Genomic DNA, 19,393 nt, shown 5'->3' on the forward strand with positions numbered 1-19,393 from the left:
ACTTAGCCAAGTTAAGTATTGCATGCAAGACAACAGCAAAGAAGCCATCTGGGTGACACCTGTGCTAACTGGGAAACCCCTTAAAATTGAGCTGGACTCGGTTTCAGCTGCATCTGATTCCACACAAAGAATTCCTGGAAAACTTCATCAACAGCACATTGGAAAGGATTGACATTATGTTGGAAACATCCACAGGAGGGAAACTCACCCTCTTAGGAGTACACACAGTAAATGTACAGTGCAATGGTCAGCACCAGGACTTGGACCTCTGTGTTGTAAAAACGGGAGGACCAGCATTGTTTGGATGAAGTTGGCTGAAGAGGATTCACTTGGACTGGTGATCCATCAAGGGTCTTCAAATTCATCAGTGTGCTAGCTCACAACAGTAGCTGAAAGAGATTCTATCTAGATATTCACTTGTTTCAGAAGAGCATTAGGCATGTCAAGGCTGAATCCCCCCTCTGTCACTCCAAGTGCAGAAGGTGGGGGCCCGCAAGGATTCTAAAAATTAATACTTGACACTCCAGGCTTGTATTAAACTCCCAAGGTTACAGCTTTTCTCTGACCTTGGCTTGGTAAATGCTGCCACCACCCAAATGCAAACAACCCTCTTTGAACCCAGGAAGGACTGGGAACTTGGGAATTCCTCCCTGTGGAGTACCCTCAAGCCCTTTCACTCTCCCCTCCCCCCCCCCCCCCTCCAGGGAAGATCTGAGGAAAAAAAACAAAGGAAATTAGCTGTGGCCACCAGCTAATTAAACAATGTATGCATAAAGCTCTTAGGACACCAAAAATCCAATCCTGTTCTTAAAAAGGTCAATTTTATTAAAAAGAAAAAGAAAGAAAATACATCTGAAATTTAGGCTTTTGCTAGATTTTAAAAGAGCAATTCCAAAAATCAAGCACCCAAAATAGCTTGCTTGGGGGTTCAGCTTAAAGGTTACAAGCAAACAAAAACATCTAGGGTTAGCACAGAGGAGAACCACAGGCCAAAATAAAAAATAAACCTGATTGTGTCTAACTAAACATTCCCTATCCAAACAATTTCTTCTAGGTATGGAAGATGAATTTTCATACCTGGTTCAAGCCTTATGCAGCATTGCTGCTCCGTGTCTCCTTCGCTGGAGAACAACAGACAAAAGGAAAGTTTCTTTTACAAATTTAAAAGTTCTAGGCTTCCTATTGGCTCTTTTGGTCAGGGGCCTACTCCTTCTTTTCTTTTACCTGTGGGCTTGTTAACCCTTTACAGGTAAAGAAAGAAGAGAGCAGACTCCAAGAGGGATTTTACAGCTAACTGGCTGGCTGGGTGTTCATAAACGGGGGCTACACCCCCCCCCTTAATTTATCACAGGGCATCTAAAGTGCATCAGAGCCAACTACCAGAAAGTAGTTCTCAGTGGTTCACAGTCCTGCTGGAAAGACATAATGAGTGGGGTCCCACAGGGATCAGTTCTGGGTCCAGTTCTGTTCAATATCTTCATCAGTGATTTAGATATTTAGATTAAGAGAGTACACTTATAAAGTTTGTGGATGATACCAAGCTGGGAGGGGTTGCAAGTGCTTTGGAGAATAGGATTAAAATTCAAAATTATCTGGACAAACTGGAGAAATGGTCTGAAGTAAATAGGATGAAATTCAATAAGGACATTTAGGAAGGAACAATCAGTTGCATACATACAAAATGGGAAATGACTACCTAGGAAGGAGAATTGTGGAAAGGGATTTGGGGGTCATAGTGGACCACAAGCTAAATTTGAGTCAACAGTGTAACACAGTTTTTTTTTTTTTTTTTGCAACAAGCATTCTGGGATGTATTAGCAGGAATGTTGTAAGCAAGACATGAGAAGTAATTCTTCCGCTCTACTCTGTGCTGATTAGACCTCAGAGTATTGTGTCCAGTTCTGGGCGTCACATTTCAGGAAGGATGTGGACAAATTGGAGAAAGTCCAGAGAAGAGCAGCAAAAATGACTAAAGGTCTAGAAAACATGACCTATGAGGGAAGATTGGAAAAAATTGAGTCAAATGGAAGTAGAAGAAGGGTTGAGGAAATTCCTCTCCATCAACACTGAAAAAGGCTTCTTCCAGTATAATCGACTCATATTTGGAGTGGCAACCACCCCAGAAGTCTGCCAGAGGGAAACAGACCAAGCTGTTACTTAGACGACATTATCACCAGATCCAGTGACGAGGATCATTTGAAGAATCCGGCATAAGTTTTCAAAAGGTTGGAAGAATATGGATTACAGGTGAATCCAGACAAATGTGAGGTCTTCAAGGAAGTAGTTACATACCGTGGGCACATCACAGATGCTAAAGGACTGTGCATAAGACACTGGAGAAAGTTGAAGCCATGTCATAGGTTCAGTCACTGAGTTCACTAACTATTACAATAAATACTTGCCAAACCTGGCTCCCCAGTCACTCGTTGCAGTCTCTCTACTGTTTAAACTTGCAGCCTGTCTGCTCTCTGTGTGTGTGTGTCTCTCTCTCTCTTTCTCTCTTCATCCCTTCCCCCACGTGCTCACCCTGCTCCTACTGCTGCCAGATCTCAATTGTATTCCTAAAGTCTAGCATAAAACCCCATTGGTTACCCTTTTTCTCTCTAACACCTCTCACATTTTACATTTACAACACATTTTTACCTAGAGTTGTTGGTTATTTAACACATTTTACCCATAACTGTCAGTTGGTTATATGCTGCTGTGACACACCCTTTACATAGAAACTGTTAGCTACCTGTTACATTTATACTTCAGTGTTAATTGGTTACCAACTGTATTGTACCCCACTATTGAAACCCCCTATCCTATTTACTAAAAGAAACCCCTCCCCAATGGTCTACCTTAACAAACCCTATACCCTTCACTATTAAATTTTCCCTGTTTTTGCATTTTCTTAATAAAGTTTATTTTACACCCCACCAGTGCAGTAGTTGTCCCCCAAGATCCCCTACCTGCTGGCAGGGTCACTTAGTTCTCTGTCCATGTCTTAATTGGCAGGCTCCTGGGTTATAACAGATCCAACAATTTTTAGGATGTACTCACTTTACACACATAGCTCTCGTAACCAGGGAGGCAGCACTCACTTGCCATGCTTAATAGCAAATTGTAAAGACAAAAAATAATCCTTTATACTGTACACAAGGATGGCTCCATTTCTCCCCCCGCCCCAAACTACATGTTTATTATAGATATCAAGCCTTGACTTCCTTCGCTTCAATGACTTGTCACTTCCCCTCTTTCACTGTCATCACAGTAAGCAGAGAAACTTTAAAAACAAACAAACAAAAAACCCCAGAAAGTTTAGGACTAAATCTAGCTATCTACCATGTCCCTTTACACATGACTCTATGTAGAAAAATGTAACTGCTTTAGTTTTCTTTGCATCAAAACTATAGTTAGTTTTTAAAAGAGAAATAAGTTTATATTGCAAAGACCAAGTCAGATAAGTCTAACTAGGAAACTGGAAAGTTAAATGCAAAAGTGTGCATCCAGATATATTCGCCTCCCTGTAGTCTTGAAGCCTGTTACAGATAAGGCTATAGAAATGTGAAGTTTAAGTACGTTTTTCTTTTTACCTTAAATAAAAACCCTTTTCTAAGATGTATATATTACTGCATTATTGGCGGGGGAGGGGGAGAGACATTAACATTGAAGTTCTGCCCTGGGTGAGTCTTTTATCTGTCTGCTCTTATGAGAAAGACCCGGGTGTTGGTTTTTACAGGTTTGCATTTGCTGTAGGTCTGTTTATAACAGCAGCCACTTGGTTGCTCCCATTGCAGTTACCAGACAGTGACCATTATAATCCCTTCTTCACAAACTCAGAAATTCAAACAGGAAATGCCCACACTTAGAGCTGGATGCAAATCCTTTCCCATTTCCCTGATGCCTGTGCACTAAGGCAGTGGTTTTCAACCAGGGGTCTGGGGTACCTTGTGCGGGCCTCAAACAGGTTTTAGGAGGTCCACCAAGCAGGGTCAGTGTTAGACTCACTGGGGCCCAGGGGAGAAAGCTAAAGTCCTGCTGCATGGGGCTGAATCCTGGGGATCTGAGCCCTGCCACCAGGGGCTGAAGCCAAAGCAACTTAGCTTTGTGGAGGCCCCTGTGACTTGGGGCTCCAGGCATCTGCACTGCTTGCTACCCCCTAATGTGAGCCCTGGCTTCTATAAGCAGAAAACCAGCTGTTGTGGCACAGGTGGGCTGTGGAGTTTATATAGCGGGGGGGCTCAGAAAGAAGAAGTTTAAGAACCCCTGCACTGTGGTAAAGTACCCTCCCTACCTGTGCACATGGTAATACTCGGGCCCCTAATCATAGAAAATTAGGGTTGGAAGAGACCTCAGGAGGTTATCTAGTCCAACCTCCTGCTCAAAGCAGGACCAATACCAACTAAATTATCCCAGCCAGGGCTTTGTCAAGCCTGACCTTAAAAACCTCTAAGGAGGGAGATTCCACCACTACCTCCCTAGGTAACCCATTCCAGTACATCACCACCCTCCTAGTGAAATAGTGTTTTGTAATATCCAACCTAGACCTCCCCCACTGCAACTTGAGATCATTGCTCCTTGTTCTGTCATCTACCACCACTGAGAACAGCCGAGCTCCATCCTCTTTGGAACCCCCCCTTCAGGTAGTTGAAAGCTGCTATCAAATCCCCCCTCATTCTTCTCTTCTGCAGACTAAACAAGCCCAGTTCCCTCAGCCTCTCCTCATAAGTCATGTGCCCCAGCCCCCTAATCATTTCCGTTGCCCTCTGCTGGACACTCTCCAATTTGTCCACTTCCTTTCTGTAGTGGAGGTCCCAAAACTGGATGCAATACTCCAAATGTGGCCTCACCAGTGCCGAATAGAGGGGAATAATCACTTCCCTCAATCTGCTGGCAATGCTCCTCCTAATCTTGGATACTGGTGGCTGGTGCTAATGCAAATATTAACCTTTCCGGCAGGGGATACAAGAGAAAGTGGTACGAGGCCCATGTGTCTCTGAGAGCAGTTCCTATCCTGCCTATGACCTATGCGTGACCACAGGGAGCCCGCGGGCCATACACCGACCACAGGCACCACTGGCAAAGCCTGAGACTACAGCTCCCAGCATGCAACGGGGCAGGGACAGGACTACAGTTCCCCAGCACGCAGAGCATTGCATGCTGGGAGTTGTAATCTCCGCGTCTGACACCCCCCCCCCCCCATTGGCAGAGGAAGGTGTGTTGCATGCCGGGAGCTGCAGTCCCTGGGGCGCTGTGCCTGACCCAATGCCCTCAGACTGCTCGGTTCCCACCAGCGTCTCGGCTCTTCCCCCTCAATGCCAGCGCCGCCCCTGGAGCGCCCTGCCCGAATCCGAGATGGCTACCGCAAGCACGGGGTGGCACTCTAGCTGCCGCCAGTGCCTCTCTATAGCCAGGGAGGGACTCTCTAGCCGCGTCCTCCTTGATTTTTGCCCAATACCCCATCAGGGGAGGCACTCTAGCCGCGGCTCCGCGCTTCTCTATGGTCCCCGTGGGGCACCTCCTTCTGGCTAGGCTCAGCAGGGGACACTCTAGCCAGGGCTTTATCCGTTCCGGGACGGGGGGCGCTCTAGCCGGAGACTCTGTGGCCAAGGAGGCCGGTTTGCGGAGGCGATGGAGCTGGCGCTGGGGTTCGGGTTCGAATTCGAGGATTCGATGTTCGCCCGGAGCAGGGACAGGGGCCGGGGCGGCGGCTGCGCGGCCTACACCGCCAAGCGCTGCGAGCCTCAGGTGAGGGGCGGCGGCTCGCGGGAGCCCCCGGGGACTTTCCTCTGCCCCCGGGCCGGGCCCACGAGGAGCAGGGAGGCTGGGGCACTTGTATGGGCAGTGAAGGTTGGGCTGGGGCCTGGGGGTCACTATTAGGGGTTTGGGGTCACTGTTGCATGGGCAGTGAGGGTTGGGCTGGGGGTCACTGTTAGGGGGCTGGGGGTCACTGTTGCATGGGCAGTGAGGGCTGGGCTGGGGGTCACTGTTGTATGGGCAGTGAGGGCTGGGCTGGGGGTCACTGTTGTATGGGCAGTGAGGGCTGGGCTGGGGGGCACTGTTGTATGGGCAGTGAGGGTTGGGCTGGGGGGCACTGTTGCATGGGTAGTGAGGGTTGGGCTGGGGGGCACTGTTGTATGGGTAGTGAGGGTTGGGCTGGGGGGCACTGTTGTATGGGCAGTGAGGGCTGGGGGGCACTGTTTGGGCGGGGGGGCTGGGCTGACTGTTAGGGGGCTGGGGGTCATTGTTGCATGGGCAGTGAGGGTTGGGCTGGGGGGCACTGTTGTATGGGCAGTGAGGGCTGGGCTGGGGGGCACTGTTGTATGGGCAGTGAGGGTTGGGCTGGGGGGCACTGTTGTATGGGCAGTGAGGGTTGGGCTGGGGGGCACTGTTGTATGGGCAGTGAGGGCTGGGGGGGCACTGTTTGGGCGGGGGGGCTGGGCTGACTGTTAGGGGGCTGGGGGTCACTGTTGTATGGGTAGTGAGGGTTGGGCTTGGGGTACTGTTGGGAGTTGGGGGGCACTGTTGTATGGGCAGTGAGGGTTGGGCTGGGGGTACTGTTGGGAGTTGGGGGGCACTGTTGTATGGGCAGTGAGGGTTGGGCTGGGGGGCACTGTTGTATGGGCAGTGAGGGCTGGGCTGGGGGTCACTGTTGCATGGGCAGTGAGGGCTGGGCTGGGGGTCACTGTTAGGGGGCTGGGGGTCACTGTTGCATGGGCAGTGAGGGTTGGGCTGGGGGTCATTGTTGTATGGGCAGTGAGGGCTGGGCTGGGGGGCACTGTTGCATGGGTAGTGAGGGTTGGGCTGGGGGTCACTGTTGTATGGGCAGTGAGGGCTGGGGGGGCACTGTTTGGGCGGGGGGGCTGGGCTGACTGTTAGGGGGCTGGGGGTCATTGTTGTATGGGTAGTGAGGGTTGGGCTTGGGGTACTGTTGTATGGGCAGTGAGGGTTGGGCTGGGGGGCACTGTTGTATGGGCAGTGAGGGCTGGGCTGGGGGGCACTGTTGTATGGGCAGTGAGGGCTGGGCTGGGGGGCACTGTTTGGGCGGGGGGGCTGGGCTGACTGTTAGGGGGCTGGGGGTCATTGTTGTATGGGTAGTGAGGGTTGGGCTGGGGGTCATTGTTGTATGGGTAGTGAGGGTTGGGCTGGGGGTCACTGTTGTATGGGTAGTGAGGGTTGGGCTTGGGGGCACTGTTGTATGGGCAGTGAGGGTTGGGCTGGGGGGCACTGTTGTATGGGCAGTGAGGGTTGGGCTGGGGGGCACTGTTGTATGGGCAGTGAGGGTTGGGCTGGGGGGCACTGTTGTATGGGCAGTGAGGGCTGGGCTGGGGGGCACTGTTGTATGGGCAGTGAGGGTTGGGCTGGGGGGCACTGTTGTATGGGCAGTGAGGGTTGGGCTGGGGGGCACTGTTGCATGGGCAGTGAGGGCTGGGCTGGGGGGCACTGTTGTATGGGCAGTGAGGGTTGGGCTGGGGGGCACTGTTGTATGGGCAGTGAGGGTTGGGCTGGGGGGCACTGTTGTATGGGCAGTGAGGGCTGGGCTGGGGGGCACTGTTGTATGGGCAGTGAGGGCTGGGCTGGGGGGCACTGTTGTATGGGCAGTGAGGGCTGGGCTGGGGGGCACTGTTGTATGGGCAGTGAGGGTTGGGCTGGGGGGCACTGTTGTATGGGCAGTGAGGGTTGGGCTGGGGGGCACTGTTGTATGGGCAGTGAGGGTTGGGCTGGGGGGCACTGTTGCATGGGCAGTGAGGGCTGGGCTGGGGGGCACTGTTGTATGGGCAGTGAGGGTTGGGCTGGGGGGCACTGTTGTATGGGCAGTGAGGGTTGGGCTGGGGGGCACTGTTGTATGGGCAGTGAGGGTTGGGCTGGGGGGCACTGTTGTATGGGCAGTGAGGGCTGGGCTGGGGGGCACTGTTGTATGGGCAGTGAGGGTTGGGCTGGGGGGCACTGTTGTATGGGCAGTGAGGGTTGGGCTGGGGGGCACTGTTGTATGGGCAGTGAGGGTTGGGCTGGGGGGCACTGTTGTATGGGCAGTGAGGGCTGGGCTGGGGGGCACTGTTGCATGGGCAGTGAGGGCTGGGCTGGGGGTACTGTTGGGAGTTGGGGGGCACTGTTGTATGGGCAGTGAGGGTTGGGCTGGGGGGCACTGTTGTATGGGCAGTGAGGGTTGGGCTGGGGGGCACTGTTGTATGGGCAGTGAGGGTTGGGCTGGGGGGCACTGTTGCATGGGCAGTGAGGGCTGGGCTGGGGGGCACTGTTGTATGGGTAGTGAGGGCTGGGCTGGGGGGCACTGTTGTATGGGCAGTGAGGGTTGGGCTGGGGGGCACTGTTGTATGGGCAGTGAGGGCTGGGCTGGGGGGCACTGTTGTATGGGCAGTGAGGGTTGGGCTTGGGGGGCACTGTTGTATGGGCAGTGAGGGCTGGGCTGGGGGGCACTGTTGTATGGGCAGTGAGGGCTGGGCTGGGGGGCACTGGGGAGTTGGGGGCCATGTTATGGTTGCCGTCTGTCTGGGGTTTACCCAGACAGTCGAGTTTTTGGCTTCTGTGTCTGGGTGCCATATAGGGAAAGCCCAGTTGAATAGGGGACCTGGCAGTGTCCAGTCAATACATCTAACAGTCTGGTTACCGCAGGGCAGGGGGAGGCACCAGATCATTAACCAGCACCAGCTCCTGCTCAGCAGAGGGAGCCCAGTTTGGGGGAGGCATGTGGAGACATCCAATGAGCAACAGGATGGAGGTTTAGGGGAAGAGGCAGAGCAGGAGTAGGGCCTGTAGGGCTCTGGTTAACTGCAATTAGAAAGGTGGCAATCTTAAGGACTGTTGTACAGGCAGTAGGGACTGGGCTGGGGGGGGTACTGTGTCTGGGGGGCTGGGTCAGGTGAACTGTTGAGGGGCTGGATTGAGGGGCACTGTTGTGGAGGAACATTGTGGGGAGGGGCTGGGATGGGGTTCTTGCAGTGCCTAGTCTAAGTGAGAGCAGAATGGGGCCTGCAGTGTTCACACATGTGCATTAGATCTTTATCCATTTCTTAGATTGTAAACTCTTCAGGGCTGGGGCTTTTTGTTCTGTGTTCGTATAGCACTATGGGATCCTGGTCCATGACTGAGGCTCCTATGGTAATACAAATAATAATCCATACAGTTTTTCATGGCGTCCAAAATGAGTAAAATTTTCATGGTAAAATGAGCGCTGATGGCAGATAGTCCATTTTGGCTTTGAGAGTAGTCTTTACAGTGTTTCTGAGTTTAGGCCATTTGTCTGCTCTAACATAAATATATAGTGGCATGTACAGTTAAAAAAACACACCCCTCTAGCCTCCACCCACACCCTATCAAACCAAAACTCTCCATTGAACACATCCTGAGGAGAGGATGAGAGAAAGAATGAACCACACGTGGCAAATGTTAGTTATGGTGATTAAGGCACTACTGGAAGATGCTCAGATACTATGGTGATGAGGAGGATCTGTCGAATAGAATAGTCATGCTGCTATGGCACTTTAGAAGGAGCAGAACTTTGTGAAAACTTTTCAGTGGCATGTCTCTAATCTTTCTTAGGGGGAAAAAAAGCGAAAATGACTGTGAATGCAACATTTTTAAAATTCAGAAAACCAAGAATGTGAATCAGGAAATTGAAAAGTTTAGATTTCTACTCTATTTGTTGACTATACACTTCAGCCTGCCAGTACTTAAGGTATGCTATAAAACAGTGGTTCTTAAGGAGTCCGGGGGCCCCTAGGTGGTTGCGAGCAGGTTTCAGGGGGTCCGTCAATCAGGGCCAGAATTAGACTCGCTGGGGCCTAGAGCAGAAAGGTGAAGACCACTGCCTTGGGCTGAAGCCCCGAGGCCTCCACCAAGGGCTGAAGCTGAAGCCTGAGCAATGTAGCTTTGCGGTAGTCCCTGTAGCATAGGGCCCCAAGCAACTGCCCTGTTTGCTATTCCCTAATGCCGGCCCTGGCTTTTGTATGCAGAAAAGCAGTTGTGGCACTGGTGGACCATGGAGTTTTTATTGCATATTGGGAGGGAGGGGGCTCAGAAAGAAATAAGTTGAGAACCCCTGCTATAAAATACATAGGCTGTGTAACATACCTGAGATAAATTGCTGTTGAAACCTTAACTTTTTAATTTCCTTATTTTTTTAGATGTCTGGTTCACAATCTTAACTTATTGTACCATAAATGTTTGCATTTAATGCAGTATTATCTTTACCCATTATGGTGAACTTACTTGTTTATGAGCTTGGTGTGGTAGCTTCTAAAAAAGGGGTGGGCAAACTTTTTGGCCTGAGGGCCACACCTGGGAATAGAAATTGAATGGTGGGCCATGAATGCTCACAAAATTGGGGTTGGAGGTGTGGGCTCTGGTTGGGGGTGCGGGCTCTGGGATGGCACTGGGGATAAGGAGTTTTGGGTGTAGGAGGGTGCTCGGGCAGGTACCAAGGGGTTCGGAGGGCGGGAGGAGGATCAGGGCTGGAGCAGGGGTTCAGGAAGGGGTGCAGGTCCTGGCTAGGGGTGCAGGCTCTGGGGTGGGGCTGGGGATGAGAGGTTTGGGGTGCAGGAGGGTGCTCCGGGCTGGGATCGAGGAGTTTGGAGAGCAGGAGGGGGTTCAAGGGTGGGGCAGCGAGTTGGGGTGTGGGGAGAGGCTCTGGTGTGCAGGCTTCAAGCGGCGCTTACCTCAAGCGGCTCCTGGAAGCAGTGGCATGTCCCTTCTCCAGCTCCTATGCGAAGGTGTGGCCAGGTGGCTCTGCACGCTGCCCCATCTGCAGGCACCGGCCCTGCAGCTCCCATTGGAGCACCAGAGGGGGCCATTGGAGCGCGTAGGAGCCGGAGCAATGCCATGCCGCAGCTTCCGGGAGCCGCATGGAGCGGCCCCCGACCCTGCACCCTGGCTAGAGCACCGGAGCGGGGCCATGCCGCAGCTTCTGGGAACCGCATGATGTGGCCCCCAACCCAGCACCCCAGCTGGAGCACTGGGGTGCGGCCCTCGACCCAGCGTCCTGGCTGGAGCGCCAGAGTGGGGCAAGCCCCAGACCCCCTCGCGGGCCGGCTTAAACTGGCTCACAGGCCAGATAGTTTGCTCGCCCCTGTTCTAAATATAATGGCTGCTTTGGCCCTCATGCTGTGTCTCCACTTACAAATCTACTGCTGTGTAGTCTCATCCTGAAATATTCTACTCAATCCAGACACTGGTAGTTGTTATTGTAAACTGCTTAGTAGCCAAGTTGAAAATCATAACTTCAATTTCCACAATACACTTGAATATTTTCCTTTGTGTTTACAGTGGTTTTGTGAGGATGCAAACAGCGAGGACGATGTTGAAATTCTAACTGCCAAAAAATTCAGAGGTGATTTGGCATACAGACAACAAGAGTTTCAGGTATTTTCATGGTTCCAGTACTTTCTGCGAAACGGGGATATAAGTCAGATTGAGGTCTTGGATAATTGAAGCTTTCTGCATCGACAGCTTGAATGTTTATGACCTGTAGTTCTTAAGGGGAACCTCAAGCAGATAAGGCTCAAAACTTGAAATATAGCAGGTTCCACTTAAAACTGACTGGGTCCAAATGAAAAATGGTTTCTGTAATCAAATATATTTTGTAAGGATTGACTTATCAGCTGAGTTATAGAACAGATTTTTCCAGATGTTTTCTGATACCTCATTTATGTCAGTGATAGTTGAGATTGTTCATCAGTCTGAAGGCTTGGGTTTAACACTTTTTATATTCATCATCCTTGTTAATATTTATACATAATAAAGACGTTCACCGTTTCCCTCCACACCCCCTCCAAAAAACCAGCTCATGCCATTTTTTTCAAAGTACTTGGCAGGTCACCTGAAACAAAATAAGTTGTTAATTTGATCTTCAAATTCCTATCCGCTCAGATTATAGCTGTAATTGTGGTGCATATTCAAGTTATAGCTTTTGATCTTTTTCGTTTAGTTCTGCTTAGTCCTATATCCTGTTGCTTTTCACTTTAACTTTTATTTTTGCAAACATCCTACTAGAAAGCCCTGTATGAGTACTCGAGCTGCTTGCTACTGTTACCTTCCAGTAACGTTGCAATGAGAAGAGATGTCCAAGAGGGCCAGGCTCGGTGTTTAGCTCACCTAGGAAGGCACAAGGAGGCTCTGGATATCGCAGAAAAACTGGTTAGTTATGCAGTCCTTTCCGCCCACTCCCTGCAACACCTACATACCATGATCAGTACTCTTTTTTTTTTTTTCCCCCCACATACTGTTTTCTGGAAAAATTTCCTTCTCCTGTAAAATAACTCCTGTGTGTGCACTCAGTGCAAAAAACACTTTGCCACAAAAGTGTTGGTGGCAACAACAACAAGAGGAGTAGAATCTTGAGGGATAGCTCAGTGGTTAGAGGGGAGGGATAGCTCAGTGGTTTGAGCATTGGCCTGCTAAACCCAGGGTTGTGAGTTCAGTCCTTGAGGGGTCCACTTAGGGATCTGGGGCAAAATCAGTACTTGGTTTTGCTAGCGAAGGCAAGGGGCTGGACTTGATGACCTTTCAGGGTCCCTTCCAGTTCTATGAGATAGGTATATCTCCATATATTATTATTATTATTTGCTCTGCTGGCCAGGATTAATATAATTAAGAAAGGGGGTAAATGAATAGTCCATACCTTTTCACCGTAAGTAGCACCCCCAATTTGAACACCCTTCTTACTCCCAAACATTTACTACCAACCCCTTCCACACACCTCCAAAAATTTTACCCCATGCAGAGTTCTGATCCTGTAAAAGGAGAAGTGCCAGAGAGTCCATGAAGTCCACCAGGGATTTTGCTTTTGCTATTGTTTTATGTGGAAGGCATTCAGATACTGTGTCAATGGGTGGCAGTATAAAACTATAAAAAAGATAAGTGGTGATAAAATTCAAGGATGATACTGTCAGGTTCAGATAAGGCATCACTTAGGGAAGTGCATTCTTTGAATCTACTGTAGCTGATTGCACATAATTATATCAGCTTATCTTAAAAATATTTAACAGAATTTGGATAATTAATTTTGGAAATCAGAAGCGGAGAGCAGGAGGGAGGGATTTGTGCATCACTGGAAAAATATCTTCCTGAATAATAATGACTGTGTCCATTCTACTGTGTTTAATCTGTCATAATTTGTTTCTAGAGAAATGGGGCAACTAACACAGATCATTTAACAACTGTCCTCAACCTGCAGTTTGCCATTTATTGTCACCTGAAAAATATAGAGAAAAAGATCACATGCCTACAGCAACTGATTTCCTTACATCCTTTTAACCCATGGAACTGGAAGCTACTTGCTGAGGCTTATATGAGCTTTTTACAGACTCTGCCTCCGTCATTCATTTCAGAAATGAAACTTGTTCAATGCAAAGATTGTACTGCAATTGACCAAGTTTTCCAAACCTCACCAGGACTGTTTGGAAAAGAAATGAACCTTCAATGTCACAAAACGCTCAGCGGGAGAGAAGACGTTTGGTCAACACTTTCTATAAAAACAACCAGAGACAACTCAGTATCTTACAGTGATAGCCACATGGTAGAGGGATCCCTCCATATCACAGAAGAATGTGAAACACGGGACAAAATGAAACATGCTACCTTTGAGTTCTGGGGACAGGAAGCATTGAAAGATGTTTGGATAAAGGCATGTGCCTCCTTTGTTAGAACAAGGTAACTAAATATATAATTAAAGGGATAACCTTAACTACCCTTAGTCCAAAAAGATTTTTTTTTTTAAATGTAGTATTCGTAAACCTTAATATCAAAATTTGATATTGTCAATTTAAATATTTCCCTCATTGTTGGGGAATCCAAGATTTCGTAAGTCATTGAATATGTTAGTCATCCTGTGGAATTTTAAAATGTTCAGTGTACACCTCAGAACGGGTGAGGTATAACTGTCCCTCGAGGGGGCGGGGGGATTAAGAACTCTAAAAGTATATTAAAATTTATATTTTCAACTGTACCAAGACTGAGACAATGTGACAATTTTAAGTTTTGTTTTTCTAGAGATGCACAAGAGAGAGAACACTTATTTGTTATATAGTAACTCCTCACTTAGTCGTCCTGGTTAACGTTGTTTCATTTTACATTGCTGATCTATTAGAAAACATACTCATTTAAAGTTGTGCAATGCTCCCTTATAACGTCGTCGTTTGGCAGCCGCCTGCTTTGTCCACTGCTTGCAGGAAAAGCAGCCCTTTGCAGCTAGCTGGTGGGAGGCTTGGAACTAGAGTGGACCGGCAGCCCCCCTATCAGCTCCCCGTTCCCTGTGTGGCAGCCGCCCAGCAGGCTATCAATTGCTGGGCAGTTCAGCTGTCCCTCCCCCCACTGCCCTGTGCTGCTCCTGCCCTCTGCCTTGAAGCTGCTTCCGGGAGCCTCCTGCTTGCTGTGTGGGAGGAGAGGGGGCGCTATGTCAGTGAGGCCCCCTCCCCCCAGCACCCTGCTTACCCCATCTTCCATAGAGCAGGGGGGACACATGACAGGGCTCAGGACGGAGGGAGCTTCCTGGCAGCAGCTGCCATCTCAGTTTGCTGATCTACTTAACAAGGCTGTGTACTTAGAGTGGGGTCAGCGTACTTAAAGGGGCAATGCGCATCTATTTCTCTCTCTCTCTCTCTCTCACACACACACACACACACACACACACACACACACACACACACACACACACACACACACACACACACACACACACACACACACCCATGTCTGTGTCTGCCTGCCATGCTGTCTCCCCTCCCTCCATTCCTGCTGCCTTGTAGAGTGTGAGGCTACATTAACAACAATGAGTTAACCCTTGAGGGCTCAGCCAATTGCTAGTTCCTCGTTTAGCAGTAAGGCATTCCCTGGGAAATATCCCTCCCTCTGACTCCACCACCTCAACCAAGCTTCACAATCATCATTGCTGTATTAATTTACAGTATTAAATTGTTTGTTTAAAACTTATACTGTGTGTGTGTATATAAAAATATAGTCTTCTGTCTGGCGAAAAAAATTTCCCTGGAACCTGACCCCCCCGTTTATATTAATTCTTATGGGGAAATTGGATTCGCTTAACATCGTTTTGCTTAAAGTTGCATTTTTCAGGAACATAACTACAACGTTAAGCGAGGAGTTACTGTATTAAAACTACATTCAAGGTCAAGATATGCTATGCATCATGTTTCATGCACAGAGTTCAGTATCAGGTGTTTGTAAACACTGTAATTTAACTCTTTGTCCCAGTGTCTCCAAATGTTGTAGTTTATTTTTAGATATACACACATCTGCATATTAAATCTCTTCCTAGGTGAAATTCATCCTTGTGCAGAGTGCCAGCACAAGGCCTATGTCCAATGGAAGTCGCATTGCATTCTTAGGCTTTTCTGGGCTTAAGTGAGACATACATGATGCATGGGTCTTGACTGGCCCTCTACATGGGGTGAATTTCTCCTTGGGAGAGATGTTCCTATGAATTTCACCCCCCCCAGCGAATAAGGTTCTGTTCTAAAACTGTGGACTTTTTATAAAATCCCCACTTCAGAATGACATGGGGGGTGAGGTGTAATATCTTTTATTGAACTAACTTCTGCTGGTGAAAGAGCTTGTCTATAAATGTACTAAAAGCATTATGCCCAGGCTTGCAGCACTTCCTCTGAAATGGATACAGTTGTAAAAGATTTTAGAACTACATTTGAGGACTGGTTTGTGTGGAAATGAGCATGAGCTCGTGAGATTCTTCAGAATCTAAGGTGCCTTTTTGTCTTAAAACTGAAGTTTCTATCTCTTCTGTTTACAGTGATATCTCTATATGCAGCAAGATGCTGCTTTCTTGTTAAGTCTGAAATCAGACATTGAGCACAGGATGTACGCTGAAGCTGAGTATCTCCTATCAAATCATGGTGTATCTCGTATCACGGTGTTGAGCATAATATAACCTGCATAGATGTGTACAGATTTCTCCTCTTTCTTTGCTTCCCTGGTTAAAAATCCCAAGAAAAATAGTTTGTTTTAAAACAATACTTTAAAAGTCTTGATTTCGTGTTGTCTTTTTAATATTTTTGACAGTCGGCACTTCTCTGAATTGGCTGCATATCTTCATTGAGACTTTCTACTTTCAGGCTTTTACTTCAGATTACACAGTTGCAACAGTCATCCTTTGCTCTGGAGAAGAATTTAAAGGTTCAGCGGGAAACTGAAGACAAAGTAAAAGGTTTTGGTTTAAAGGAAGAATCCTTGTTATTGATTACTGAGGTGAGTGTACCATTTCATTGTGAAACAAGAGTTCATAGACACTGTCTTATATTGATCCACTTAGTCTGCAGAGATTTGTCTAATGGAAATGTTCCAGGGGATTGGGGAGGGGGCATTATGTTAGCACCTATTCTTCAGACTTACATTTGCAGGTGCTCTGAAGAGGTGCATGTTGTTTTGGGGTATTCTGTTATTACCTGATTGTTTTTGCTTTGATTAGGATACAGGTTTCATTTTAAGAAAAACGTATGCAGGAGAGAAAATTATAAACATGCAACAAACTGAGAACGCATGGAGTTTTATTAAACACTCCAATTTCTTATTAGTTTTTCAGAAAACCAAACAAACTTCCTTGCAATAATTATTTTAACAGTATTAATATTTGTCGTCTTATTCTGTGTACTAGGTTCTATACTCGTTTTAGATGGTTCCATAAGAGTGGGTATATATTCCATGTCTGAGTTCATAGAGATTACAAACACATCAAAGGATTTTGTGGTGTTGAGCTCAAGACACATAGACATCTATATACTTTGAACTCAAGGAGAATCTCCTTTTGCTGTCACTAGTAGGGCTTTATACTTTTTATTTAATCAGCCACTAAAACGCAAGTCCATTGCAAGCTGATACATTAGAGCAGGACTGATTCCATCCATTAGAGGGCAGTAGTATGCAGATTATCTAGTACATCACAAAGAAATCTGGGAAAGGAAATGTCTCCCTTCTCGTGCATTTCTTGGTATAATTCCCGCCTTCCTGGAAAATCAAAATATTGCTGCTGCTGCCATGTGTGAATTACTTGAATTTATATTTGGCAATGAGGTTTCTCACTTTCATTCTGTGAGCAAAAACACCAACATCAGAGCACAGCCAAGACCAACTGAGAGGAGTTTTGTAGCTGACACATGGGACTTCAGTGTCCCATTCTTGTTGCACAATGCAGTAGGTGAACAGTTTGACCATGAGTTGGAAATTTTAGCTCGGCTGTATTATTAGTGTTCCTAGATGTAAGTATATGTTTGTTTACTGTAGAATGTATTATTTTCACTGCTGGTAATTTTTGTTTTGTTTTGTTTTTTTCCTTCCCCCTTTTTATTTCACCTGCAGGTTATGGGAGAGGATCTCATTCCAGAAAAACTGAAAGAGGATGTTCAGGGAGAGATAAAATGTGTAGGCCCTTCAGCACTGACATCCTTGGTAACTACATCAGCTATAGAATTTGAAGGCAAATGGTTCAAAAAGCTCCAAGACAGTTTGTCACTTTGACAGACAATTCTTCCCAGAGATAGATAGATATATATATATATATATAGAATATTCCAGCATAAGTAATTTACAGGCTATTGTTGTATTTATTTTTTTATCTTCTCTACCTCTAGTGATGACGGAATAACTTTTATGGAATAAAGTTCGTATTACTTTATTTTTAAAGTAACGTGATTCTATATCTTTTAAGAACATTGGCTGCATTTATAATCCTCAGTCTCCTTGCATACTTGTTGGCTTTTTCTTTCTGTGCTACAGCATTTCCAATAGACGTAACAGATCCAGTTTAAAACTGGGCCACGGCAAGTGACGTTCTTAGCCTTCAAAGACATATTGCAACACTGAACATCACAAAGTTTACTTTTTGGGCACACCTCACCTAGGATTTCTTTGCAGCTCTGAAGTCCTTAGGGGAATCTCACCACAAATATCTAGCCTGAAATTTCTTCAGTATTTGGTTTTATCTTGCTGTATTTAGAGCTGTGGAATTAGCAGTTTCTTATTTTAAACTCTGGTGGGTTTGTTTTTAAAATTAGTATTTCTTTATAAGTAGAGAGATTTCTACTATTCAAATTCAGATAGCTGGGAACCTTAATATATTAAGTTGTATTCAGAATATTTTCAATAAGGAGCAACTCTCTGACTTTCTAAAAATGTAATGCTAAAATGTCCCTTCTGGTCTGTGCAGTGTGTCTCTCTTCAAGACTAATGGGTTTTCTGTGCAAGTGTAGAACTCACTATACATCTCCACTTTTGCTTGTGCAGAGGGCTCAGAGTATTAAGTTTCTGAGGCTATGCATATTGGAGAGAACTTAGTCTGATAGTACCCTTTGTGAAATTGTGTGAGAGAGAAATGCAGTGTTGATCCTACTGCAAACCAGTTCTCTCATCTGTACATTTTTTTCATGTTAAACCTTCAGTTTATAATGAATCCAGACACCTGTTTGCTGTAAGTTTAAAAGCAGTGAAATTACATGGTTTGGACTTGTTCTGTGCTTTGTAAAAGGCAGAGATCTTTATTTGGTTTTCTCTGATCAACATAGTTTGCATTCCAGGCAACCACGGTGTGCTCTTAATTAAAAAAAAATATATATTCCCTACTCCTCTTCAAACATTGAATGTATTCTGTTCTCGTTAATTTTTCATTAACTGTTACCAAATCAAAATATACTCTTTCAGCATGATTTTGTTGTCTTGTGGATTTTCCTTATCTTGTGCTTGCCTTTCTTTTCAATGTACTAAAGAATGCTGAAGCTTTTAAAAACAAATTCACTGAACTGTAATCCCACACTCAAAACCACGCTTCTCTGGTAATTTTAAATGGAGTTCAGAACTTTAAAACAATTGTTCAGAGTTGTCCGTAATGCTCAGTAATCATTTGTGTTCAGTAAAAGTTAAGTATTGGGCTTCTCCTGGGGGGGGGGGGGAAAATTGCCTCCATGTCATATCAAATTATTTATGGTGGTTTTGTAACTTAATGTTCATAAACCACATCCTGGGCAGCTTGTTGTGAAAGGTAGTTGTTTGTCAAGAATACTTAAATATAACCAAGTATTCCTTTTAGTCATGTGTATTCTTTACTTTTAAAACACTTTATTGGGCTCTTTTAAAGAGGACACTGAATAAACTGATGCTTACACACAACTATATGTACTTCATTGACTGTCAGTTTCTACTTTTGGATAGGAAGATTTATAGAAAGCTAGTTATAATGGTTCTAAAGTGATTGGTGCATGAGAGCACAATCTAATTATATGCTTTTTAATACTGTTAATAAGCATTTGAATGCAGTGATTCTGATTTATGGCAGACATAATCAGTTGTTCACTGCCACAATTAGAGTTGGAGTGGAGTCTCATGGTGTTGTTTACATGAGCCTTTCTCCTCAAGCAAATGTGAGTGGTGTGTCAGT

The 19,393-nt window shown here is 46.5% G+C and overlaps 1 protein-coding gene across 4 annotated transcripts; it reads left to right on the top strand.

Annotated features, from left to right (window-relative positions):
• The first annotated feature begins 5,265 nt into the window (after positions 1 to 5,265).
• On the top strand, positions 5,266 to 18,665 carry C2H8orf76 (chromosome 2 C8orf76 homolog). 4 transcript variants are annotated; one of them, XM_054020068.1, is made up of 7 exons: positions 5,277 to 5,733; positions 9,544 to 9,679; positions 11,266 to 11,361; positions 11,992 to 12,135; positions 13,124 to 13,650; positions 16,083 to 16,215; positions 17,323 to 18,665. In XM_054020068.1, the coding sequence occupies exons 1-7, from the start codon at positions 5,486 to 5,488 to the stop codon at positions 17,479 to 17,481; spliced, it is 1,443 nt and encodes a 480-aa protein (XP_053876043.1). In that variant the 5' UTR covers positions 5,277 to 5,485; the 3' UTR covers positions 17,482 to 18,665. The 4 variants fall into 4 exon arrangements, with proteins under 4 accessions (XP_053876044.1, XP_053876045.1, XP_053876043.1 ...); XM_054020069.1 differs by lacking the exon at positions 17,323 to 18,665 and having other exon boundaries at positions 5,266 to 5,733; positions 15,761 to 16,171; XM_054020070.1 differs by lacking the exon at positions 17,323 to 18,665 and having other exon boundaries at positions 5,266 to 5,733; positions 16,030 to 16,171.
• Positions 18,666 to 19,393: the final 728 nt, after the last annotated feature.

The sequence above is a fragment of the Malaclemys terrapin genome, chromosome 2 (genome assembly GCF_027887155.1).
Source record: "Malaclemys terrapin pileata isolate rMalTer1 chromosome 2, rMalTer1.hap1, whole genome shotgun sequence".
Lineage (NCBI taxonomy): Eukaryota > Metazoa > Chordata > Testudines > Emydidae > Malaclemys > Malaclemys terrapin.

What these genes read in the sequence shown, in the direction of transcription:
- C2H8orf76 (XM_054020068.1), top strand. Translation starts at nt 5,486, where the DNA reads ATGGTCCCCGTGGGGCACCTCCTTCTGGCTAGGCTCAGCAGGGGACAC. An exon ending in TGGATATCGCAGAAAAACTG is followed by an intron (nt 12,136 to 13,123) that starts GTTAGTTATGCA and finishes ATTTGTTTCTAG; the next exon opens with AGAAATGGGGCAACTAACAC. An exon ending in CCTTGTTATTGATTACTGAG is followed by an intron (nt 16,216 to 17,322) that starts GTGAGTGTACCA and finishes TTTCACCTGCAG; the next exon opens with GTTATGGGAGAGGATCTCAT.